General features: G+C 40.9%; 1 protein-coding gene across 3 annotated transcripts in view; it reads left to right on the top strand.

Annotated features, from left to right (window-relative positions):
* ppp1r9a (protein phosphatase 1, regulatory subunit 9A) overlaps window positions 1–27952 on the top strand; it is a 51702-nt gene that overhangs the window by 11296 nt on the left and 12454 nt on the right. For all 3 annotated transcript variants that reach the window (XM_068711060.1, XM_068711061.1, XM_068711059.1), the window contains exons 3-7: window positions 8815–8947; window positions 9705–9825; window positions 13522–13626; window positions 20459–20594; window positions 25299–25451. In XM_068711060.1, coding sequence (XP_068567161.1) covers window positions 8815–8947; window positions 9705–9825; window positions 13522–13626; window positions 20459–20594; window positions 25299–25451 — 648 coding nt within the window. The remainder of the gene's footprint in view (window positions 1–8814; window positions 8948–9704; window positions 9826–13521; window positions 13627–20458; window positions 20595–25298; window positions 25452–27952) is intronic.

The raw sequence follows: 27952 nt of genomic DNA, 5'->3' as shown, positions 1-27952 counted from the left end.
GCATTTAGATCATATTTTTAATGATACTTTTTGTGCCTGTAGAGCAGCTGGGTTTTCATCACTCGAGACGCCGTGATTTCTTAATGGAATTAAGCAGATGTGACGAGCGGAGCACCAGCTCACAGGCCACTGCAATCAGCCCCTTCACTCATCATGCCGTATCAACGAGACTGACGTTTTGTCCATCAGATTCTGCTGCTGCACCGCTGTGGAATGCTGAGTACCATGGATCTGAGCTCAGAGCCATAATCGATATGATAGATCTGTGTCGCTCCTCTTCTCTATGGCAGTGGTTTTGGAGCCGCAAGACATCATTTTGCATGTCTTTTACTCAATGTTTTGACGGGTGTGTTGTTCTGTGACAGGGATGGTGTTCCTCCTCTTTCTAAGATGTATAAACATCTATGTCTCGTAAATACTGCTGTTGTTGGAGATTTAGTTCTGGTATTTAAAGGGATGTGAGGTCAACACAGCGGAATATGAGGTCACTTAGATGACTCATTTGCCTCGGACAAGGGGCGGGAACCAAAGCAGCCCCCCCCTCCCCCCCAGGAGTCTGATTGGCCGCCCCTACCAGAGTCAGAAGTTGAGAGGCTTGTTCGTATCATGGATATCTTACTGCACAGGCCTGCTGGATACAGGACCGGAGCCTCTGTATGAAGTGATTAACATTTATTGTTGGAAAGTCAATCAAATGACGACAAATACATAAAAAAAAAACTACACAGAGATACAAAATTACAACAAAGTCTGTCAGTCTGGGTGTCTTTTACATGTCTGCGTCCACGGGCCCATTGTCTCATAGTCAGCTATTTATTGATCTTATTTCATATTAGAATATATGAAGTTGTTTACTTGGTATTCATTACTGTACTGAATAAACAATGTAACTATTAATAATGTACAGTGAATTATAGCTATAGTTGCTTTACTGTGCCCTCAGTCTGGCTAAACTTTCTAAACCCACTACTGCCTCAGACTGATATTCGTTTGCTGTATGCAGGTTTGCAACTCAGGCTGAAATACATCAAAGCAATTCAGAGACTCATCTTGTACTTGTACTGGAGCATGAAAGAACATGAAGACAAAGTCGCTGATGCTAAAAAACAGAGAAAATGCCAACCGGCATCCCCCTTGCCAGACGGTTTTGGACATTTGGGAGCTCATTTGACTGCCCTTAATACAGTACATGGCAGAGCCTCCCCACTGTACATGGCTGTTTAAATCCAACGTACATGCATCAACAGAAAACATATGTGATTCTAACATCATCCTTCTCTGGAGCATTAACTGGTCTTATGCTTCACAAGCTCAGATGAGATGGCTTCTAGCCAGGGACATTCTGACCGTGTTTTTGATGGAAAGATTACTCTACTTAAGGGCAGTCTGTCTTTCTGGATGATCGTATGTATGTGAAACAGCATTGACATGGATGTTGGCAATGTCATTTGTAAATAGTATTTAAGGCCTGCAGCAGCATTGCTACAGCTTAGCCACCTTCAATATAGTCTAGTGTTGCAGTGGATGCCTTTTGAGCTAAAAATCCATTATGCAGACATATGAGACTGTTCCAGTCATTCTCAATACAGAACAACTCATAATGCTGATTGACTACACCTAAGAGGTATTGATATATTATTTTATGATATTTTATGATATGTTATTTGCTACATTCTTTAACATCGTCTCCCTTCTGCCCTGAATTCTGGTGTTTTCCCTCTGCTGGATGAGTGAAGCTGGCTGTCAGCACTACTAATTATGCAATCTGTGGCTGGGTTTAATGGGAGAGAGCAGGGTATTTTTGGGAGAGAGTTCCAACACTGGTACAGCAGCGATATAACAGCTGACATTTTGATAAGAAAAGCAAAAACAGCAGCTGAGCTCAGTCAGGTATTTTGGTGGAGGCTAAATTAATCATCTTGACTAACAACTTCTTACAGATCGTGTAGTAGTGGAAAAACGTGTGTGGTGACTCTATATGTCATGAGCTAAAAGGCAGCTTAAACAATCCAGCACTATTAGTCGGTATCATAGATTAAAATTCAGCCCCAAAATGTTGTGTTTTTGCTTTGTAGTGCAGCTATATATGGAAAAGCCCATCTTTGTGACGCCAAGGATTTTTTTTCTTCCTCTCTTATCTCTGACAGGTACATCTACTCCAAACTCGGGTGTTGGATATGTGCGTATTTGTGCGGGCATGTAGCTTAGTCACTCCATTATTAATGCAGTGGTTTTTTTGTTTGCTTGTTTTCGGTGCCACCCAATCCTCCCTTAGGGATGCATTTTTAACGATCCAGGAAAGGCGAGACGGGCCTTGCGGTTTTTAAGGCTGGTCAGTTGCCTTACAGTGGACTGTGTCATGGACCGCCATCCAACCCAATTCAATCTGGTCCCCTCCTAATGATATCATCAGCGTGCTGGCATTTTTTTATTGCGGTAAAAATGGCGCAGAACAGAGTGTCTCAGTGACACAATGTTCTCAGTGTTTGCTAAGCCGGTGCTGAGGACGGTTCAGACTGCTGCACTGTCGCCATGTCCTTGTTTGTAGTGAGTCAGGAACATGATTGAGGCGAACGGTCTGGATTCAAACTTATTGAAATGCTGAAATATCGACCCTTTCGACTGCTTTTTGTCCTGAGATCTGTGCCACAAGCGGAATTATTCCAGATCACACAGAGCGGTTACTATGCTGTGTGGTCCCAAACTCTGCCAAGTCATTGTTGAATAATGAAGTCCATAGCGTAGATAGTGGGCAGTAGAGCAGCAGTACTGTAACAAGCAACATGTTGTTGTTGTTGTGTTTTCTCTGATCCCAGCTCCCACCCACTGTATATGACCAAGACCTGAAATAAAGCAGGACATTGTCTACTCTGCATCCATTCACTAGTTTACTATACTCTCTCTCTCTCTCTCTCTCTCTCTCTCTCTCTCTCTCTCTCTCTCTCTCTCTCTCTCTCTCTCTCTCTCTCTTGCTCTTCCCCCTCCCTCCCTCCCTCTCTGTGTCTCTCGTCCTGTAGTTGGCCAGTGGCTTGGTTTATCGGTGGGAGTCATGGCACCCAGTGGTATTGTGCCATAAACAGCGGACTGAAGTGCATTTTTGAGGGGGAAAAAACAAGCCGGCTACAGAAACTGAAAAAAACTCTAAAGCTACCCGGAAATTAAATCTTCATTATACCTAGTATCTAGTATTTTGAAAAATACTAGGTATTACCAGTGTATTTCTCTCAAAGATCTCCACTTGTGTGAGCAGTATGTGTGTCTACTCTGTATGCAGAAGGTACTTCAGTTAAAAAAAGAAATGCTGACTAAGATTTTGGTATTCCCCGACATGTCAAAAGTCAGTGTCACTTCCTCAGACGAGGGGTGAAGTATGTCAAGATGACGGAAAGGTTGGCCTTCAATTGACTGTAAAAATCTGTACGTTCTCACTTATCTTTGTACAGTGAATGTTTGTGTTAGTGAATGTTTCTGTTTATCTCTCTCTTTTCTCACTCTCACTTCTTCCCATCTGCACTTCCTCTTTTTATCTGTCAGTCTCTCTTGGTCTGCTCTCTCAAGACATGAATTAATTTCCATCATCAGCAACTGCCTCGTCCTTCAACATCCAGACACTTTCTTCAGCACCTGTCAGCTCTCTGGCATGGTCTTGTGTGTGTGTGTGTGTGTGTGTGTGTGTGTGTGTGTGTGTGTGTGTGTGTGTGTGTGTGTGTGTGTGTGTGTGTGTGTGTGTGTGTGTGTGGGGGGGGGGGGCACAGGTAGAAGTAATGGAATGCAAATGTGCTGAGCTGTCGCTGCAGAGCAGTGTGTGTGTGTGTGTGTGTGTGTGTGTGTGTGTGTGTGTGTCAGGTTGTAGTTAATCCACTGCAGGGTTTGCTGGGCTCGCGCCACAGCAGTAGGAACATTTCTCCTGGGCTTTCTAGCCTCTTATTGCCCTGGGCAGCGTCCACTGTCTGGAAGGCGCAGGCGACGGCACTGGCACCGACACACCAATGGCCCGGTTTAATACCATCAGAGGCGGTTGGCTGGGCATTGGCACCATGCTGTGACATCTTAGGCAGGGACTCAAACAACCCTGGAGCAAATTACCCCAAGCCTCACTCACTCCTCAGCTTTTTTTTTCTTTTTTCCATTTTCTTTTCTTTATTTCTCTCTTGCTGGCTGTTTTACTTTTCAATAGCCTTACTGCCTGCTGCTCTAACCCATGAATCATATGAGTCACTCAGTTTCTCTCTTTGTTGATATTGCATCCCATCCTTTGTGAACTTGATTCTTCCTGTTCATTTACGACTCATCCATTTTCTCATCATCTTAAAGCCTCCTGCATCTCTTCTTGTGACCCCTCATTTGTCCTCCTATTTTTGTCCCAGTACACGTCTCCATCTCTCATTTTCCTCCCCATCCAAATGTTGTTATTTCCTTTTTCTCGTTCAGACTCACCCCCGTGCTCTGTTGCTTCCTCTTTCTCTCTCCTCTCCTGTGGCTTAGTGAGCTCCTGGTTAATCCTCACTCCTCTTTCACTGACGCCAACCCAACATCTATTCAGGCTGACTGACAGACATTATTTTGCTGAGGGGTTGTCATCGTGAGATGAATCTTGAATCTGGACACCAGCTTGGCATGTACATGCATGCATGCTTATGCAGACATGTTTCTGCGATGAAACACTCCTAACACACTCATACTGTTATATACTGCGTTTTTACCATCCACGCCTAAGCACTCTTAAAGAAATACAAGGTGAGTGAGAGGCACTTGTGCCGAGTGAAAGTGCTCAGCTTTATTGAAGTTGGTGGCTGAGGTCGTTTGCAGGCATTTGCAGAGTCACAGCAGTTGCAGCAGTTGCAGCAGCATCCATAAATAACTGTAAAACTGCATTTCAGAAGAATCAAACCAAACTCCCTCCATCCTCTTGCGAGGCCTGTAGATCAGATAACAACAGTCAATCTGTGGATACCCAAGCAGAACTGCTGTCTGCACTTAAGTACTAGTATCTCCATTGTAAGGGTTTTTTGATTACTGACAAAACGCGAAATGTACTTGTGTCAGTGTGTTGTATGGATTAGAGATGAGCATAAGCTGAGGAACAGAAGAGTTATTGGTTTAAATTGTGAGGAATGGCAAACAGCGAGAGAGGTGAGGTAGTCAATACCAGACTTAACAGATCTCAGAGAAAGAGGTGTGCTTGCTTTGATACTGTGTTTGTGGGTGGATGAGAGGCGATGTGACACTGAAAGAGTTGCTGTAAGACATTTGCATTTACTTGCTCTCATCTTAAAAGGATGTTATGAACAGAAGTTTTAGATTCAAGATTAGACAGCATGATGTATTCAGCAAGTACTATTACCACAGAGTCCAGAAAACTATTTAAAACCCTCTTGCAAAATTTGACTTTTTTGTTGACACAAGCTTTCTTTATGCAAAGTAGTGTATTAAGCTTGAAACAAAGTGCAGACAGTTTAGTAGAATATATTTACATGTAAATGGTTGTGTGTTGTGTTTAATCCTTCAAACGACTATTCCAATTCCAGGGAGGCACTACATGGGGAGCTGGCCCATTCTACTTCAATATTCAGTGGTTGTCCTTGTGCACTGGCTCTTCAATACAAACTGAGTTTCAGTTGAGCATAATGACCTGCCTCAGCACACACCAACTGTGTTTGAAAGTGGAAATTTGTTGCCGTTTGTCATGAGGATATAGATTTCACACAGTTAATAATGCAAATAAGGCTGAAATGCTCTGACATTTCCGTTCCCAGGGATCTTTTTATTAGATTATGTGAGTCAACACATTGATATGCGTCATATTAAGTTTGGTGGAGCTGTCAAGATTAATTTCATCTCTTGAGTCTGCCTCTACATGCAGACAGTGTTGGGTTTAGTCGGGCCTAGCAAGTTTTTGCACCATGTTTGTTTGTCTTAAATTGTAATTCCCGTAAAGGCCAATGATCTTATCAAAGCAACCTGGACTTAAAAACTCTAAGAGTAAGCCTTGCTACCAGCTCTGTGAGACTGTTGGTGTTTTGAGTGTTCATATTAGCATGCTAGCATGCTCACAATGACAATCCTAGCATGTTGGGTTTTGCAGGTTTGATCTTTACCATGTTCACCATCCCTCTTTAGTGCGATTGCTTGCTAGCATTTACTAATTAGCACTAAACAAAGTAGTTGAGGCTGATGGGAATGCCATTAGTTGTGCATGTATTTGGTCATACTGTGCAGCCAGCAGACACATGCATATCATTTAGTTGCTATTTAATTGTTTGAGTTCAGCCATTATACATGTGTGGTTAGCTGCAGTTCTAACTGTCTGTTCCACAGCTGCAGGCCTGGCCCTGTACTCTGGCCATCTTTTAGCTCCCGATAGTAAAACATGCAGCAGTGTCCTGCCATACTACCAAGGTCAAACACAGTCGCACACATTACTGTACCATCTCACATATTCTCTTTCTGCCTTTTCCTTATCTTTCCTCTGTTACCTCAGGGTTTTTGGCAGAACAAAATCCAGTTCTTGCCATAGAACATGAAGATTATTCATCCTATCTAAGAGCAGAAATGTAAAAACATTGCCCGACTCATAATCGGTCTGCTCTGCGTGACCTTTACGTTTCAGCATGCTGTCCTACCTTTTTTTTAATCCTCTTTTAATCCAGGATATTTTTTCCTTTGTGTTCCTCCTTTGGGTGCCTCAATATGTACCAAATTAACTGAACATGGCCTGACAATCTGGAGAAAACCGGCAGGTCTTTCTTTATCTTGTGGGTGAATGCTTTCCATTTGATGGTGCAGTCTGTCTCTTTGTTTCTCTTTCACTCTCTTTCTGCCTACCTATTCTTATTTCCCTTGTGCACGCTCTTTTATTTATCTTGTCTCTCCCTCTCTCAATCGCCAATGCTCTCTTGTCCATCCTTTGTCTTCTCTGTTCATCTGACTCTCAGGTTTTTTGGAATTCCCTCTTCTGCCACTTTGTTAGCAATCTCCATCACTGCTCTGCCTCTTCTTTGCTCACCTTCTCTCATGGATCCACCATCATCTGTCCTCCCTCTCTCTGTGACCTCTCTCTGGCTCTCTCAAGTGACTGGCCACATGCTAATTTGTTTGTAGAGAGCACACAGTGACTGAGAGAGGCCATTAGAGAGTGTACTTAATGGTAGCATCGTGTCCAGGACGTCCCGGGTGTGTTTGTGGTTTGTGCAGTGGTATTTATTATGAGTGTGTGTGTATGTCACTTACTGATTGATGAGGGTGTGTGCCTATATATTTTATTTTATATGTATTTAATGCTATGCCCAATATTATGTATATGTGTATTTGAGGGGATGTACGTGTGTGTGTGTGTGTGTGTGTGTGTGTGTGTGTGTGTGTGTGTGTGTGTGTGTGTGTGTGTGTGTGTGTGTGTGTGCATGCAAGCGTTAATAATGCAGGGCTGTTGATCACACTGAATGATTGATGACAGGTCATGGATAGAGCTCACGCATGCTCACACAGGGGAAAGAATAAAAACTAACCCTGGCAGCATTCCACTACATCAATGTAGCACAGTGTCTCTTAAACAGAGGTCCATTTATTTATTCACTGTAGTTTTGGTGTCTTTATCATGTGGTAGATATTAGTCAAACACATGCCACATCCCCTACTGCATGTAGGGGATAATTACACAAATATCTTGATTGACGATATTCATGCGTGTTTTGAACTTGTCTGCCCTCATTATTGGTAACTTTCACGGTTCCAACATTACTAAAATGTTGATGACAGAAGCCAGCATTGCTTATTGACAAACATAAATCAGGCTATAGGCCAGATCAATAGATATGATGTGATATTCCTCTTTCACCCAATTCAAAGAGGTCAGGGCACTGACTTGGTCAGTGACTGACTTAGTCAGTGACACTACAGCCGGCTGGTTGTGGTAAAACTCTGTGGGCGTCCAGTGTTGTGAATGACTTGATTAATTGACGTCATCAAGCTAAATGTGTGATTTGGTGCTGTCTCCTACAAGTGAGGAGACATGGTGCTGTCTCCTCACTTGTAGGAGACAGCACCATGTGGCTTCAGATTCTCAGATTTTAATAATAGCAGCCGCAATCAGTGTGGGTTTTCTGCAGGTGTGTGTCTGAGTGAGAAACAGACTAGCATGCCTGTGCACATAGCTGCAAAGACACTTTGCATGCACCCCTTTATTTGGCACCAGCAGCCATCATTCTGCAGAACGCCACACTACAGACAGCATGCACTTTGGAGTCTGCTTGTGCACAGCTCTCTCCCCTCCTCTTCGGTGCAGAGAGCAGCGGGAATGCTTGGCCGGGATGAGATGTGAAGTGATGGCAGACTCTTGCTGTGCGGAGAGGCTCCTGCGAGGACCACACTGCTTGGAGGAGGAGAAAGGCCTTCCTCTCCTCCATCACCACATTATGTTGCTCTAAGCTGCAGTTATCTGTTGATTAATGTGCTGATTTTGTGGTTGTAGCTGAGGCTTTTTTAGAAGGGCCTTTATTTACCACAGGTTTAGCCAGCTTAGATAATGTAATGTTTGGGAATACAATTACTTCCAGCCATTCAAAAACTTGTTAAGTAAGGAGCAATAATCACTCTTGTCACCAAAGAATAGAAGTGTTTTGTCCTATTTGTAGGTACAATATCTCCTTTATACAACTTTATCAAACATCCAGGATCATGCTGCTGAGGTGGTGGAACTATCTCTATCTCTGTAACTGCTCTATTTGATAAGATTATCCTATATTAGTCCCACAGCGGGGAAATTTGCATTTGATATTGTGTGCCCATGTTCTTTAACTCCTTGTGCTCCCTCTCCAGGTGTTCAACACCTACTCCAACGAGGACTATGACCGTCGTAACGAAGAGGTGGATCCTGTGGCCTCCTCCGCAGAGTACGAGCTGGAGAAGAGGGTGGAGAAACTGGAGCTGTTCCCCGTGGAGTTGGAGAAAGGTGGGAAAGAAAATCTAAGAAAATCGTAAAACGAGGGGGTCAGATCCTGTCAGTTACCCATTTTACCCAGTAGACAGAATCACCCACATACGGGATGTCACTTCTCTTTAATCAAAGGAGTGATATTTCTATTTTTATCTTTCTATCCGGGTTGTTTCCTCATTATTTTGTTCAGTATTTCTTTATCCCCATTATAAATTAATGTTTTGAATTTCTAGGCAATGAGGCTTCTTATTTGAAATACCCTTGCAGAAGTTCACTACAAATCTGATTAGATCACATTAAACGATATTGTAGTGTACAGCTTCTCCTAACTCCCCAGCATGAGCCTCTTCACTTGTCTTTTCCTGTTGACGTTTTGCTGTGTTGAAATTCAACATTGCCAAGGACCTGAAATACAATTACTTTGCATCATAGGATATCACATCCACTCGCTGTTACGTAACCCTAACAACTCATGAATAGTTAATGCTGGATGGAGACTGATGAATGCTACACTGTTAGGGAATTTCCCATCCAGCACATTTACTATTCATGTGAACTTGCCTATAGTAAACGCCTCCTCCTCTTCTCCATTAATAAATCAACTGTTCTTCTGTTTGAGTGAATTCATCCATCCATGTTTCCTTGTGTCCCTCAGTCCACCTGACAATAGTTTACTAAGAGCCATTGGAAAGTTGGAAAAATAGAAACTTTTAACCCTTCACACACTTATTGAGACTCAAACACTTTAACTACGTGGTGTGTATGTTCCCAGATGAAGATGGTCTGGGGATCAGTATCATCGGGATGGGTGTTGGCGCTGACGCAGGCCTGGAGAAACTGGGTATCTTCGTTAAGACCGTCATCGAGGGCGGAGCCGCTGAGAGAGACACCAGGTGAGATCTGCTTTCCTATTGGACGTCACGCATATCCCTGAGCGACAGGTGAGCCTGGGGACACATCAAAGCAGATTAGATTTGCAGGAAAGCTCCCATGTGAACAAAGTTGCACTTAACACCTATTGTACAAAAATGCACACAACAATTAATCAGCTGTTTCGTTTCCACTTTCCCACCACCACCTTCCCTCCCTCACACAGTCACACAGTCATGCTTTGTTCCTGTCAGCTTTAGCAGCAGGGGTTAGGATTAGACCCACTGGGAGAGGCGCAGTCTGGGACATGAAGTCTCACACAGGACTGTGTGTGTGTGTGTGTGTGTGTGTGTGTGTGTGTGTGTGTGTGTGTGTGTGTGTGTGTGTGTGTGTGTGTGTGGACACACAGACACATTTCATTGGAGTGTATTATGTTTCTTGTTTTCTGTGCAAGTTTGCAAAAGTTAGTCTGTAGAAAATGAGAGTCTGTTTTGTGGAGACTTCCATATTCAGTGTGTCTCTATCTATGTCCCTAGATAATTTGCGTGTGTGTTGCTGTTGTTGCGAGGGAGGAAGTGTGTATGCGTTGTGTGTATTTGTGCACTCTAAAGTGTGAACAGTGCAGAGTAAGCACTCAGCCAGCGGTAGAGGAGGAGATGACAGCTTCCCAGCAGGCGAGCTGTGGTTTTCTGCCTCTAAACCGCCAGCTTCTACCTATTAGTGTGTCTGTGTGGTTCAGGTTCCCCATAAACAGATTAAAAAACTGATAGGCACTTCCATTCCATGCAGTGTGAGAGCAGTAAGTACTGTAAGCTCCTCATACACACTGGGCAACCTAGTGCACTGGGGCTGTTTGCGGTAGGTAGGTGCGTTTCCCTTGGGGATTAATTTTTTCTTTCATGTAGCAGCCAGGGCAGCCATTTTTAGGAACACATGAGAGTGAGATTAGTTAAAATGTAGTGAGCAGAGAGACGGGGGAGAGAAGTAGCGAGTGAGGAAAGGAACCGTCTTGTTCAAAAGTGAGAGAAGTTGTTCTAAGATGACAGTTGCACTCTAAAAAGTCTAATTTCCTTCAGTGACTGTGAGTAAGAAGAAGTAAGAAGTATGAAAAGTTGAAAAGATCAGAGGAAGGCTTTGCTAAAGCTCAGGTTCAATTCTGAGCCTGTAGATGTGATCCTTTTTCTCTGAACAAAGTTTTAATGTTACTGTACTACTTGCTGTCTAAAAATCAAAGGAGTCTTGATAAACAATGCCTGCTTACATTTTCTTTGAGATTAGTAAGTATAATAATGATGGAAACATTACGATTACTAGAGCAGGAGATGGAGGAGGAATACTTCCTCTTTACATCTCATGTTTTAATAGTGTAGGTCAGTTTAATGCAGTGTTCAAACATTAAATTGCATGATTAGGGCCTCTGTGAAAACAGAATCATCCTTTATTGTGAATCTGCAGCTTTGCCTGTGTCTCCGTGATTGATTTCACAATAAACCTTCATCACAACATCAGAGATATAAACCGAAGACTCGTTCATATTAGTGATAATTACTAGATAGCTTGTGCACATTAATTTGCCCTCTAAGTGCTGCTATCTCAGTCACACACACACTCAGGGGAGGAGTCACTAGCCAGAATGTAATTTCCTTCCATCATTACCCTTTCCAGCTATAGAGCTCTCCCTCTCTTTCTCTTGCTGAGTCGGACTTAATGGTCTGACGCACACACACACTCTCAGGCAGACAGATAAATGGGTTTGGTTGTGGCTCACTGTATTGTCTGGCACAGATGACCCTATACGTGTGTGTGTGTGTGTGTGTGTGTGTGTGTGTGTGTGTGTGTGTGTGTGTGTGTGTGTGTGTGTGTGTGTGTGTCCAGGGGTGAGGTGGGGTTTATGAGATGAAGGTGTGTGTGTGTGTGTTTTGTTATATTCCTATGAATCTTCCTTTGTTGTCAATTTGTTTTTATTTGTTTTCCAGCTGCCCTCGCTCAGCCGCTGTATGTCAACCAGCCTCGGTCACCTAAAGCCAAATTGACACATTAGATGCTGTGAAGGTCAGAAAAGCGTCTGAGCTGCTGACTGGCCGACAACCAGCTCGCTCTCTGTCTACCTGTCAGGCTGACGCGTCTCTCTACAGCCATACGACAGCTCTGGTTGATGTGTTGGGTGTCACGGTTATATTCAATCTCGCTCTGCAGCTGCTGAATGTTGTGACAGGCTGAGAAAGGAGCAGAACGGACATTGCTAACTGCAGTTGATGATGCGACCATCGGAGGGCATTTCTTGGTTTAGATCTTAACTTTACAGGAAATTTGCTCAAAAATTCAATATGCAGAGGTTTGCAGTAAATAAACGGTGTTGAGTTGGGAGCTTAACCCTTTCTAGGGACTAAAGAAAGGCTTTTTCAGCCTCTGCTGCTTTGACTATGACCACTGTTTGATTAATCTGTGTCTTGTGAGTCCCTGAAATTTAAGGAAGTATCAATCACTAATCTCCTTCAACAATAAATGTCCCTAAGTAATTTAACCTTTTACTTTTTTTTTTTTATTAGGCCCTTTAATTGTTGTTCCATCATGCAAATGAGGAAAAATTGAGTTATGAGGCTTTCATCGGTCAGTGGTGCTCAGATTACAGCATTCAGAAACATTTACACAAAATACTGTAGAGTCAGCTTGTTTGAATGAACTCCACGTATTTAGAAATTGTACGTGAGGCAGAATTAGTTTGGTGCATGCTAATTGATCTCTGTAGAACTGAATAAAACTCATGAAACACTCATTATCCTCTCAATTATCCTGAGCATGATTAGGCTCCAGCCTAGTTGTTCTGGTTTGATTGGACCATTTTATATCACAAAATGTGATAATTGGACTAGATTACAGTGTAATTAAATTGTCTGCATTCAACGATATTGAAGAGATTGATGGAAGCCCTACATATTAGCATGCTGTTGTGACTTGGTCCAAATAGAAGCACGACCTCTACAGTGGGTTTGTTGTAGAAGCAAATGATACATGTGTGGTGCCTTCAAGCAGTGAAGTATTAGAACAATATGCTGTTTTCTTGAAAAATAATGAGAGCTAGTTTTTGTTTTATTCATATGATGAAGAAATTATTCAAAACTATGTTTCAGAAGAATCCTCAGTCTGGTTTTTATGCAGATTTCCAAGTGGGTTTAAATGGAATATTTAGCAAGGACGTCTCTTTTTAAGTAATGTTTCCTCTATTTCCCTGTCATGAATAGTGGATCATCAGGAGATTGATTTCAGATCAAGAACTTAGCTGATCTCTCATTGTTTTCAGAGCAGAGTTTCCGGCTGTGTTGTAGCTCAGGGTGAAATGCTCGCTGGCCTCCGTGACCTCGTTAGCCCTCCTACTTTGTTTTGAGCCTCATCTCTTCTGTCTCTTGGTCAGGCAATAGTCTGAAGCTATCGCAGTGGAGAATTGTGACCGCAAGAAAGTGTGACGCTGTTGCAATTCTGAAAATAATGTGAATATGCAGGCCAGTTTGTTTGTCCCTTGTGCTTCTGTTGCTGCATACGTCGTAATGTATTTATTTTTGTAGACTTGTCAGGGACATTGTGTATGGGCCATATCTGGAGTACTTCATCTCACATGTATGCACAGATCGTGACCACAAACTGACTCACCAGTTTAACACACATAAAGTATTTGTTGCACAGAGTGTTGACTGATGCTTTCATCTGTGTGTGTGCATCAGGATCAAGGTGAATGACCAGATCGTGGAGGTGGATGGGACCAGTCTGGTGGGCGTCACCCAGAGCTTCGCTGCCTCCGTCCTCAGGAACACATCAGGAGTGGTCAGGTACGGCCCTCAAACAAACACGCAGCTAATTATTAGTCCCATATATAGTCTTTTGATCCTATATGTATTTTATTTAAGTACAAAAACAATTCTACTACTTAGTCAGGACTTTATAGAAACAGGACAGAGTGATGCCAGTGATTTCCTTACCCATAAAATATAAAAATATCAAATCAAGCTCAATTGCATACATATTCTGCTATGGTTCTCCAACATCAGTTAACACTTATGTATAGAATAAGATGTAAAGATTCAGTGCTTGATCAATTTGTTTTTTAAATTGTTTTATTTATTTATTGCATTCACACATTAGATTTGTAGGTTTTCACCCGCTGATGAGGATCTTTGGATTACCATAAGATTATAGAAGTGTGTCAAGCAGCTATCAGCCCCGAGAACCAGACGTACCATCGTACAGTATCAGACATAATTACTAACAAACTGAAGCCTCTAAAAACCTCCTTTTAAACTCAGCAGTGTTCAGTGAGGACAGTCTTCGCTGTTCACTACCACTGCATGGTGCAATTCTGAAAGCTGCTCGTCCTGCTGTCATGGTGCAAAAGTTGCAAAACAGCCGCCATGAGATTTTGTTTGGCAGGCCCCTCAACGCCATTACCATATCTGAGATACTGCAGGATGTGGGAACACAGTATGTGACAAAAGTCTGGTGTGTTTGACAGTTGAGCAGTGTGGAGCACACACACACACACACACACACACACACACACACACACACACACAGAGCATAGCAGCAAGGCTTTGATTTGGAAAACCAGCGTTGTCCTTGGCAATGTTGGTTGCCTGCCATCTCTTCCTTTCAGTTGGTTATTTCTGTTGTTTTTGTTTTTTATGATTTACCGTTGTCTTTTCTATTCATATTTCATCACCATCATCTTTTATTGAGTATGTCCTGTCCTCCTCTCTGACTACTCTTTTTACTCTTTGTCATCTTATTTGCTGTTTCAACACGTTCTCACTCCCAACTTGGTCATATACCGACGCCTGGTCAGTGTTCCTCCGCTTCAATCTATGGCTCTGTACGTACCCCTCTAGTGTCAGTTTTGGACGTGTCGGGGACGGTGTGTCAGCTTCTACTCATTATATTCATGGTGTCCTTTCAAAATAAACCTCTGTCTTCACAGGAAGTTAGGTTTAGGCAACAAAACGACGTAGCTAGGTTTAGGAGAAGAGCGTGGTTGAAGTTAATTTGACTAACGACTTGCGTGGCTGACGTAACAAAATTACTTAACATTGAATTTTTGATTCACACTGCACACAAACAACTGTCTTCTGGTTGAACGTCCTGTGTTTGTGTGAACCATTTGTCACCACCCCCAGCATCATTTTATACTGCGAGTGGGTTTACATTGGAGTTAGTTGATAGCCTGGTGTGTCGAGGGGCACTGATCAAACGTCTGTATTAGATGAGATGGGAGGAAGAACGGGTTGGCTGTTTGCACCCCTCTATCCCAGGATGTTTTATCCAAACTAATTGATCCATAAATCCATCAATCCCCATATCCTTGATATTATTATTATGGATTATTAGACAATCCATCAGCCTCAGTGGGGTTTTCAACTATTCCGGTGCCATGTTCACTCAGGCAGTTGTGGAAAGATAGATGTGTGCACTGTGGAGAGTACCTGGCCCGGGGGAAGAGCTGGTGGCTGAACAAAGACATGTCCAACAGTATCAGAACAGATGCTGTTTGCTGAACTAATATTGACAAGGTTTTTTTTCCACATACCAGGATGTGGCACTATAGGTGAGGCAGCCTTGAAAGGTTCCATCTATCACCTGTTCACCTATCTAGCAATTATAAATAGATTAAAGTGTGTGGGGAAGAAAGATGTATTGTCTAATCAGTCTATTGAAGCTCTAGAAATACAATTAGTGACTTCAACACAGATCTAAATTTTTTTATTTAAACTTAATGTATGAAAAATACAACACTGTAACAATCTTATAGCAAATTGTAATGATTATTACAGTTGCTTTTTCTCATTGATTCCCCAGACTCTTCCTCATTGCTCTCTCTCTATTTCAGTCTTCCTCCATCATGTCTCACCCACTCACTCCTCCTCCTCCTCCTCCTCCTCCTCCTCCTCCTCCTCCTCCTCCTTGGTAAATCCTTCTCTCTCTGTCTGATCACCAGAGGTTTTATGGCCAACTGTCCTAGATTTGCCATTTTAGCTATATTTAACCCTGACTTCCAGCGCTATATCATCCAGGTTTCAGTCATAAGTTCCCCCCAGCGTGACAGTATAAAACACAGATTTAAAGGCCCTGTTTTATGGATCACTTGTGAGAAAACACAAGAGTAATATGCACTCAGTAACATGATAGAGCTGTTACAATATCAGATTATCTTGGCCATAAGAATTCACGACGACAATATTACCTCAATATCTATAGAAAATAAAGAAAACAGATATCAGTCAAATGTAGGGATGTGAGGATATAGGATTTTATCGTGGCTCACAGCAAGTTGATTGTGATAAATGTTCTTTAAAAAATAGAGCCTGATTTTAAAATTACAGGAATGACTATTTAAAGAAAATACTCTCACAATGTTGCTATTTCATTTATTTATCCTTTAGATGACCTTATCAAAGATTGTTTGATTGTTTTTCACAAAAAAAAGGTCATATCTGTGATGCGATACAAAATAAGGTAAAGCGATTCTTGAATGTTTTAGTTCATTTTAAATGTTTTAAGCATATTTTTACCTAATTAATGGGATAATATCATGAATTGCAATTATTTTCGTCAGGATAATCGTGACATGGAATCTTTTATATCATCCCATGCTTGGTCAAATTCATCTTTAACTTTTTTATTGTTAGTTGTGTTTCCTTTTTGACAAGTGAATTTCACTCAAAATATGATGTAGGTGGAAGGAGGTGGAGAGAGAGTCAGTTACTAAATTTAGACTAGAGTGGGCAACTGTGGCTCAGTGAGTGGGTTGTGAGCGGTTCGATCCCTGGCTCCGCCGACTCTTAACCCCAAATTGCTCCCGTAGCCCATCAGTGTATGAATGGGTGTGAATGAAAAGCACTTTGAGTGTTACCAGTTACCATTTACTATATAAAGGTGCTCTAATTGTATGAGCAGGATTAAAAATTATTAAATCTATTAAGTAATCTTGCAATATTCTATATTTACTTAAATCCCATGAAAAGGCCAGAACCAACAGTTAATGGATCATTCAATTAGAATTTGTCAAAACCTGATAAAGGTTGTGCTTTTGTGCCATAAAGCTCCGTTGTTTTCCAAAAACTATTAAAAAGTCATAAATGAGCAACACTGTTGCACAGGGGGACGTGTTCCTTTATTATGATGGTGATGTAGTTTATTTACAGTCATCCTACTCCTGTACATACTCACTGAAATACCAAATGTGTATTAGTACAAAGCTGAAAATAGTCCCCAAATGCACGTCTTACTTTTCTTTGCATTTACTAAAAACGACATTGCCGTGCTCTTTTTGGAAACTACTTAGTCTTTTTGTAAAATGAAACCTTCAATGCAATAAATGAGACTGAATGCCACAGACACAAATACTGACGGAAAGACTTTCTTTCTTTTATTAGAATTTGTCGAAAAATATAGAATAACATCATTCTTTAACTATTTCTGTTATGATGCACCCAATTTTTACAACTTACAGAGAGAAAAGTTTAACAAAAAGTGGATACGATAGCCGACTAGTCATCTGTTCTGTGTGAACACTGACAACCCAAAATGCCTGTCAACTCAGCGCTACCTAATGAGGAAGACTGTTGTCTCTTCAAGTTCCTGCACCATACTGCATGTTTAACAAGAGCCATGTCTGTTTGAATTTCAGTCAATGAGATCAGTAGTGAAGGTTTCTACAGTTGATTTGTAGCACTGCTGTGTGTGGCAGCCCCAGAACAGTGAGAGGCAAGGAGGAACCAAGACAGACTCCCCATGCGTGAGAAGGAAGGCTGTTTCCAGGTCAGCTGCTCCTCAGGCCTCCCTGCTGTCCAAAGGCTTGTTCCAGTGCACTACTTAGCTTAGCCCGGTCCTTCTCTCTTTTTTTATAACTTTCTGTCTCTGTCCTGCCCTTCAGTTGTTCCTTCACATGTAGATTAAATACACCTCTCTGCTGGAGCGTAAGGCCTTTTTCTACATCGCCTTTAGAAATATATGAAAGAGCTCTCAGGAACTGAATTCACTTGATTGGGCCCCATCTCGAATCCACTCTCCATCTCTCTCTCTCTCTCCTTCTGTCTGTCTCCCTCTCTCACTCTAACTCACTCTGTACACGAACAGTAGTTAGGAACATGCCTTTAGCACACACACACACACACACACACACACACACACACACACACACACTTGCACACTTATACAAAGACGTATTTCCATCACTTTAGAGGACATTACATCGACTTAAATTGATTTCCTTGAGACTTAGCCCAACCATAACCGCTATTTGCCTTATCCTAAACCTTACCCTAACTTTAAATCAAGTCTTTATTCTGAAATATAAATAATTCCTTAATAGGGGCCTGCATTTTGTACTCAAAAGGAAGGCGAGTCCCCACAATGTTACTGTGTAAATGGATGACATGAGTAATGCACACAGACACACAGATAGTTCGAAAGGGAAACTTATTTAGTCGTGGATTACATTTGCATTTCAAGTATCACAATTAAGTTTCAAATGAGTCAGCAGACTGCGTAGGGAGAAAAATAACCAAGTACGTAAGTACTAAATATGTTGAGTTTTTGTTTTATATTGTTTTGTTGTCATTTTAAGCCAAACTATGATGTTTTTTACTTAACCTAACCAAGTAGTTTTTTGGGGGTTTTGCTTTGTTTTGTTTCAGTTAGAGAAAATAAGTTTCCCTCGAAACGTAATTTAGAGTGCAGTTTATTTTTATGGGAACATAATTTTGTAGGAGACAGGACTAGCAAGGCAAACATGTTCCATATTCCAACAAATATAGTATCCATTTTGTCCATCTTTCATTTTCTAAATCGTTTCTCATCTTAGTATGAAAGTAAGTCTTCCATCTAATGAATTTTCTTGATAAGTTTAAACCAGTTATCCACTGCAGGTGGATCGGCCTGTAACCTTTTATGAGTGAATGCTTTTTTTTGCTGCTACTACAAGTATTTTCAGGAAGTATCAGTGAATGTCAATGAGATCTGCAGCTCAAAAGTCTGCATGATTTCCAAATGTTTTCCCAAAACAGTATCTTTGGGCAGATCCAAAAAATGTGTTTTCCGCCCCTGCTGTGTTGGAGGTTTCCTAGAATAGTTCAGAGAAATTCTTATACATCATTGCTTGGTTTAGTCAGTTATGAGAAGAATACACTGGAGATGTTATTATTAATATTCTTTTGAGTAGCAGTACCTCTATATGAGTAAATCCTAAAGCCGCTCCCTTTTTTATTTTTAGAGTTATGAACTATGTGCTCTTGAATCTAAGATGACTTTATCCTACTTTGTCATTGTCTTACGACAAACACAAACAATTTGTAGGAAAACAGGTTATATCTGTGACAAACCTAAACTTCTTTCGAACATGATTTGTGCTCTTTCTCCTTTTCTTTCTCACTCCGTCTCCATGTTAATTTGACATGTATTGTAGGGAGGTCCCATGTGTAACTGCGGTAGTTAGTAGTCAGTAGCTCGGAGGCAGAGCCTGTGGCTTTCTCCATTTAGTTCCTTGCCAGGCTAATAACAGGCTCCCTGGCTGAGCTCACTGTCTTCTCGTATTATTATGCGTGTCCCGTCTTCCAGCCCTGCCCTGATACGTCAGCAGATATTGCTGTCATTGCTTTGTGGCTGTGGGCTTCTGCTGATCTCACACAGTGCCTGCTGTGGTCATTTCACTGCACAAATACACACCACCACGCGCAAAAGACCCAATACATTGTAACAGAAGTATAGTAAATATGTTTCTATATGCCTTAAAAAGGACACAACTATCAGGTATGATGTGTCAATTTCTGTAAAAGAAGAAAGAATAAACATTGATAAGAATTTAGTTTCCTTGATGTAAAGATGTTTTCTGTCCAAATTTGTTCAAATGAATTGTTACCATAAATAAGGGTTAGACAAACTGGGGGAACCTTAAGAATCTGTGAGTGTTTTTATATAGCATTTATAGGAGACTACATTTCCCACAAGGCCTTTCACTCCTTATTTTAACCAGGCGGCAACCTCAGGTTCTGAAAAGTAAAGCCAATGCAGAAGTGTCTTAAACTTGCATTCTTTCTAATAGCCAGCAGGGGGCGACTCCTCTAGCTGCAAAAAGAAGTCTGATTGTATGGAAGTCTATAATACCCCACTTCTCACTTGATTTATTACCTCAGTAAACATTGTAAACATGAGTTTATGGTCTCAATTGCTAGTTTAAAGTCTTCATCAATACATCATGATGTCCATTTAGAATAAAATAGACCGTAAAACAGTCTTATTCAGTGTTCGGGTCTACTTAGCTCCACCCTCTCGTGTCACATCTGGTTGCAAAAAACCAAGATGCCGACGGCCAAATTGATAAACTCAAGGCTTCAGAAACAGTAGTCCACAAACCAATGAGTGACTTCACAGTGACTAAGTCCACTTCTTATATACAGTCTATGATTTTAATTGAGAGCCAGTGACTGATGACACACAGCATAACTGACGATTTGATGATGATTTTAAAAACTGTATTTACAATTGTTCATTCATGAAATTCAAATGTTCATGTGTTTATTTCAAAATGTACAGTACCTGTTATGTAATCAGAGGCGGGTTGACTCTGTTTGCGTGTGTTGCCAACACTGTCTATAACAGTGCATGTTGTTGCAGGTTTGTGATTGGACGAGAGCGTCCGGGCCAGCAGAGTGAGGTTGCCACGCTCATCCAGCAGACCCTGGAGCAAGAGAGGAGACAGAGAGAGCTGCTGGAGCAGCAATACGCCCAATATGATGCTGATGATGACGAGGTAATGACCACACACAACCCTGGCTACTGTACAGGGCGTCCTGGAGGTGCAATCAAGGATTGTGTATACATACATATGAGATTATGTATATTGTAGTGTGGATCTTAAAATATTTCCAATGTGCCAACAGGGTAAGATTTTCATATATTAATAAAGCATATTATATCTATATATTTTGAAGTTCATCCGCTGTCAGTAAACTCACTTCTTACACATGACACTGAGGCTTCCACTTGTCACTTAATATAAATCAGCTCCCTTCTTATGACAGTTGACTGGAAGTTTTAGCTTATTAACTCCATAAAACTGACTGACAGTGGGCTTTGATGCTGTCATACAAAACACACTCTCTCACAGACACACACAGACACACACACACACACACACACACACACACACACACACACTAAGAAGATGCCATGTGGCTTTTGGTCCTAGAAAGCATCGCTCAGCGTTTCTCCTCTCTGCTGCTTACTCACAGCACGTTTAATCCACTAGACACTGAGCTCATGGCCCTGCAACTCATGCTATCTGTGTGTATGGAGGCACACTCTCACTGTATATACACATGTAGGCACACACTAAAGTAACATAAAAAATGCTTTCAGCACTTATTAAATCTCCTTTAGAGAGTTGAGGATTCAGCCATTAGCGAGTCTAATTCAAACACGCAAGAAACTTTTGTTCTTCTGCCTGTCATCATTTCACATCTCGGGTATGTAATGATTCAAACAAAACTTAGAACAGCTTGAGTTTCTTTTTTTTTAATGAACAGCCTGTGCCACAGATCCCAGCAAGAACACATAAACATAACAACGGTGATTGTATTAAAATTGTTAATCCATACATAGATTACTAAACGCTGTGAAACACTCTTGAAATCTGCCACTGTTAAGCACCAAGCCATCCATAACTCCCTACGTAACTGCCGATAGGGTAAACAGTTACAAAACCATTACAAAGATCTATGGGGCAATAAAAGGAACTCATCAATATTAATATCTCTATAAATATTACAATGAGTTCTCACCAGGGGGGAGGTTATTTCCCACTGTGAGAGCTGCCTGGGTTGATCTGACAGACAGCTCTTTATTGGTGCTGGGGCTTCCCGTCCCAAGAGGAAGAGATGCTCCTTCAGTTAGCAAGAGACATCAGACGCACACACACACACTTGCCACTCCATTTGTGGGTTTGATTGTACTGTATGTAATCTAACACACATGCATGCTCATCTGTCAGCACTTACATGCAAAAACACGTGGGAAAAGCATGGACACACACACACTTCACATTTCCATATTCACTTTAATTGCTACTTCAATTGCTATGATTGTAAATTAATTGGGGTTTGAATCTTGCTCTTTAAATTTGAAATTGTGGTCATCATTTGTGTTTTATTATATTTTATAAAAAGTCAATTAAAGAAAAATAGTCTACACAACAATCGTTCATGACGCCCTTGACAAAGATGCTGTTTGTTGACACAAACACGTGTAGATGCAGAATAGAAGGCTCATTGTTCCACTGAAGTCAACAGAAAGTAACACATCAATCAAGAATGAATAAGACTAGCTGATTTGCATCACCATGCTGACAGATCAATTCATGTCAGTACCAACATGGAGACATGTGAGCACACACACACACACACACACACACACACACACACACACACACACACACACACACACACACACACACACACACATATACCACGTTTACATATGTGGATAGATGGTTGAGTGTTTGCATCACTGGTGTTGTGAGGAAGATTAAAGTGTACTGACATTTCAACACTACATCCATCAAATTTGGGTTTCATTATCTTGAACCACTGATTTTGGCAGATGTAAGGCATTCATGTTATTTGCTTATTCAGGCTCTTCCATATTATTTAGTTATATCAGAGCTTTCAGAAAAAAATCGTAATGAGGATTTGGACGTTGATGTGAACGGTATATACAATTATTTAACTTAATGGTAACTTGCATGATATATAAAAATGCTGCAACCTAGTTTTTACTTTTATTGACTTAAACTTAAAAAGACAAAAATATTAAATACAACAAGACATCAAATCAAAGCATTAGCTCCAGTGAAACAATAGTGCACACACACACACACACACACACACACACACACACACACACACACACACACACACACACACACACACACAAAGCTGTGCCCAGTGGCTTACGTGCGCTCCTCCTCCAGTCAGAGTAGCCCTTAGCCCTTTTCCTCCGTCATTATGCCAACATGCTACTCATAATAGACATGCATAGTGCAGCTCATCACACGCTGAGCAACATTTCTCCCTGAATCCTCTCTTCCTCTCCTGATTCTCCAGCATGTGGTGGGAGGTGATGCATTTATCATATGCAAATTGGTGTTTGACTGACCTGCCATGTGTTCAACGGTTAACTCCACCTTCAGTGAATGGGACGTTAATGTAGGATGCTGGTGCCATGGCAACAGCCAAGCCTATTATGGAAATAGAACTTTTATGTCGGTCATGCATGCAAACAAATCAGGCCTGAGCTCTGTTATCTGGGAGGGAGATGGATGGAGGGAACGAGATGAGGAGAGGATATAGGCCACGATGATGAGAGAGGTGTGTGTGTGTGTGTGTGTGTGTGTGTGTGTGTGTGTGTGTGTGTGTGTGTGTGTGTGTAGTACATGCGTGTGAAAGATCAAGACAGAAAACAAGTATCTAGGGAATGATAGATAGACCAGACAAGATGGAGAGAGACAGAGAGAGTAGTGACATAAATATTTACTAGTAGATAATAAAAAAAAATGTCATCAACTTGGATAGAAGGAGAGGACGTTAGAAAGGATAGAACATGGGTGTGATGTTAAGAGGGAGGCCGAGATGTTTTCACATAATGGCTTTACTCGAAAAAATCAGGCCAAAGAGCGAATCAACTGATCTATTTAGATCCAATGCCTAATAGCCAATGCCAAGAATTGGAGGAAAGAAAATCTGCCTAGAATACATGCAGCATAATGGCAGACATCAATGTTGATCCACAATACATTGACGAATGGTTACTTTTGTTAGTCAGAGATCTATTTTATAAATCCAAGAGATTGCTGACATCTAGAATTGTCTCCATTAGAGACATTTACAGGCTCAAAACTCGATAGTTTTAACCAGTAACCGCCTGACACATGAGGCGAGATGGTGACTAATATTTGAAGATAATAAAAAGAGACATTGAAATGTGTCCAGTACAACTTATCTTTATAGAAATGCCTGACGAGGCTGTCAAACAAATTTATTTTTGACAAAGTTTTGGCCAACTTACTGTGTTACCTCATTCTTATATAACTGGTAGCATTAAAATAGCATTACTTAATGTAAAATAGAACGTAAAAAAAAAAGAAAGAAGGGATGGCATGAGGAAAATGGGTAGGAGTTTCTGGACGTGGTTGACACGCAATGAGAGGCACTGGTGCAGCTTTGAGGAGAGATTGAAGACAACCAGATGTAAGACGAAAGAGAGGGAAGAAAAAGAGAGCTGACAAGTTGCTACAGTTGGACAGCTGGATATCTGACGGTGGTTTCTCTGTTCATGCTGTTTAGCAGCTTGTTGGACTCCGTATTAATGAGTAAACCTGCTGCTGGGTAGACAAAAGCAGGCTTTTTTTTTGTTCCATTTCTTGTCAGTGACCATGGGTCTTCCCAGCTGAAATGACAACTGTCACTTGCGGATTTGATCAGCTGTAGCCAGCTAACAAGCAGTTCATTAAATAAACATGTGCTAACTTTATGAGTTGGTTAACTTTTTAATGTTTTCAGCTGATTCATTTTTAAACATAAATTTTGTAAAACAGGCTTTAAATGCACTTGATGGCTCCATGCGTGACAGTGTGCTAAGAGAGTGTGGCTAAAGCTAGTTCCAGTCTGTGCCTTTCATGTATTACCATTACACAAAGTCACAGATATAACCACACAATTATTTTATTTTTATTCTTATTGTTGATGTTATTGCCAGAATCCTCAAAGACGTTTATTACCATCTGGATGAATAAATATTCCAAAACAAAACATGTTATCAGTTGTTTTTTGGTTAGTATTGGTTTCTTTACAATATTTTATATTTTCATACAAAATTGCAGTTAATATTTTAGTATTTGTGGTGGCAGTTTCTGTTAAAGAAAGCACATCAAGTGGAGTCTTGTCTTTCTGTAAGTTTAATTCAGCATCTGCAGATGGACTCACAACACAGTCAAACACATGAGCTGAGTGAATGAGCACATGAGCACAGAGGGTGTCAGTTTTTATTCACACTGACAAACAATGAGATCAGAGAGGGTGTGAGTAACACATTATCTTGAACTGATGCAAAGACAGCATCTTCAAAAGATGACATAGCAATTCAGGTCATCTTATCTTGTCCTGTCCACATTGTTGAAGGCACTAACAGCTTGCTATTTGCAGATACATAAAATGTTTTTAAAGAGCAGTAAAACATATGGTCTCTTCACATTTTCTGCTTGGTCACTGTGATAAAAGACTAAGTATATGGGGGTCAGTGTGGGCCTGTGTATATTTTACAAAAAGAGCAAGGACAAATGTGTTTCCAGCTACCTGGATTAGAAAATAGCTGTCACTCACATCTGTACACTGTGCCGTCTGTATGAGGTGTTCCTGCAGAAAAGTGGACCACATGACTGACTTTGCCTTTACTCTTACAGCAGACAGGAGAGTACGCCACAGATGAGGAGGACGCGGGGACAACGGTCGCAGGCGACGACAAGAACATTGAGGTGTTTGATTTGCCAGAGTCAGAGGACATCTTGTCTCCCTCAGAGTTGGACGCCAACAAACTCTACCAGAAGTTCAGAGAGGTAAACTCCGATGCTTTCTCATCTACGGTTCAATCCCCACTCTTGAATATCCCAATGTGAAGATTACACAACTAATGGGAGCCCACCATATTTTCTCTATTAGTGCTTTAAAGAATACATTTAAAAGAAGGAATATACCCCACACTCCCACGAGAATAACTTAGCCACAGGAAAAAAAAGTGATTCAATAAAAACAACAAAAGATACCCACACAATGGAGCCTAGCACCGCTGCTTTACTTGGCAGAGTTTTGTCCAAATCTAAGATCCGCTTACCCCTCCTAATTCCTAATCTGGATGATTAGAGGCATGAATACAAAAGTGATGTAAAACCAATGCTCTAATTACCCATGTTTGGTTAAAACCCACAGATGAGGAGAGAGAGCTAACACTTTAAACCTGTATTTAAAAAGATTTGTATCTGGATCTTGGCATCTCTTCACACAGCCGGCCTCTGGGAAAAGAAACATATTTTGTTAAACTTTTGCTACCGGTGCTGAGAAGCTGGTAATATAGATTGACTCCACTGCTGCTTTGGCACTAAAACACTTGAAGCCTTTCTGTAGACTGCCACAATAGCTGTATGACACATTTAACAAATGGCTTCAGCTGCACTGCAGCCACCGCAGGGGGATATCGAGTAAAACTATAATGCAAAGCCCTGCTCACAGGATGTACATCTGCTCCCTTTTCTCATTTTCTCTGTATCTTGACCTCTGTCTCCCAGAATGCAGTTTTTCCCTTTTTTCGTTTAAAGGGCTCTGACATTTCCCACTTCTTCCCTTTCTTTCTTTGCTGCCTTTTACACATTCAAGCAAAAAAGATGCCAGGCAGCTGATAAATATGCCTTTAAAAAATACAAAGAAGATGTGATAGTAAAACATGTTTGTAGTTCTTTTAGTTTGCGAAGTTCAACAGTGAATACATCTTTCTTAAACTTGTTTTATCATCTTAGTGTCCTTTTTTAGAAATATTATTATTCCCTACAAGGCTGCTGTTCAAGTCCATTAACTTTTTAAAGATGTTTTGAACTTGGAGCCAAGAGTAATTTTTAATGCCTCGGTCAACACAGACGCATTATTGACTCATTTACTCACACTCTCCTAGCCAGGCAGGCACACACACACACACACTCACACACACACACAAACTGTGGATGAATGCTCAACAGAACTTGGTCTGATTATCAGCAGATGTAAAATAAATGCAAGATGGTTCAAACATAATCAGCATTGTGACATGCACTGAATTAAGTAAGTTATTTATATTGTACATGTATTTTCCAAGCATTTTACCAAATTTCAATTTCATGAGTGATTGCTTAATCTCTGTTGACCATTGCATGGCCGAACATTGCTCAAATTCACAGATCATATATTCAAATCGGGTTCAAGGTTTCATTTATTGTCATTATACAACAGGAATGTGCATCAAAATGCAGTTAATTGTACCATACTGTCACATAGGAAAAACACAAAAAAGCAAGAACTATATTATACGTTGGAGGGTAGAGGATGTTTTTAAGGGTCTCACAGCCTGAGGAAAGGAGCTGGATGTCAAGACAAGTGAAAGATACCACATATACCCTGCTGAGCTCTGATGAAATGTGTTTAAAACAATGCCAATGCATCTATAATATTTCTATTTGTTGTAATAGGTAAGCCAAAAGAAACATAAGCATCATAAAGCTTCAATTAAGCGTTGGAACAAGCAGACAGATTGTGTTTTACTGTGTTACTTTGTGCTAATGGTAAGTGGCCAGATGTACAGCTGATGGCTGCAATCATTCCTCCTGTTCATACTGGACTTAAAGATACCCTCCTCACATGCTTCCAATGGAAGTGATCAAAATCCTCAGTCCTCCTTCTGTGCAAAAATACTAAACTACTTTTAAGTTTGTGTGAAGTTAACATGAGGAGTCAGCATTCTGAGTAAATTGAATCAAGTGGGTATCTTCTGAAGTTTTTTTAGAAAAAGTTCCCCTCTTTATGTTTCTGCTGTTTCTTTGCTGAGCTGCAGCGGAGTGACTTTGAGTGAACCTATCCGTTAAAGTGAAAACAAATCTGTCTTCAAAGAGTAAAAGAAAGTATGGTCCTTGTTAGTATTGTTACACTTTCTTATAGCTCTGATTGTTCTTTCTGCCTCACTTACTATAGTTCTCATTTGTTCCCATTTCCACATCTCTTGTTCCATATCCACTTCTTCCTCTCCATCTCCTCTACTCTTTCATTTCTGCTCCGTCATTATCTCTCTCTGTCTGTCTGTAAAGCACTGCTCATCTCAACTTTCATGCATAACTCCGCTGTCGCTCTCTCCATTTCCAACTCCATCCATCTAACAGACTTCATAAAAAAAGAAAAGACATTGCATTTAGAAAAAATGCTATTTAGAATTAATGCTATGTTAAATTACTTATTTAAACGGTCAAGTTTTTTTATCTCTCTCTGTCTATCTATGTGTTTCCTCTCCTCTGAGAGTGTGTGTCAGTGCTGGAGCTGGGAT

This window comes from Cebidichthys violaceus, unplaced genomic scaffold (genome assembly GCF_023349555.1).
Source record: "Cebidichthys violaceus isolate CVI_PGR_0920_01 unplaced genomic scaffold, fCebVio1.0.p SCAF_16, whole genome shotgun sequence".
Taxonomy (NCBI): domain Eukaryota; kingdom Metazoa; phylum Chordata; class Actinopteri; order Perciformes; family Stichaeidae; genus Cebidichthys; species Cebidichthys violaceus.
The sequence above is the reverse complement of the archived record's forward strand: the minus strand, read 5'-3'. Positions and strand labels throughout refer to the sequence as shown.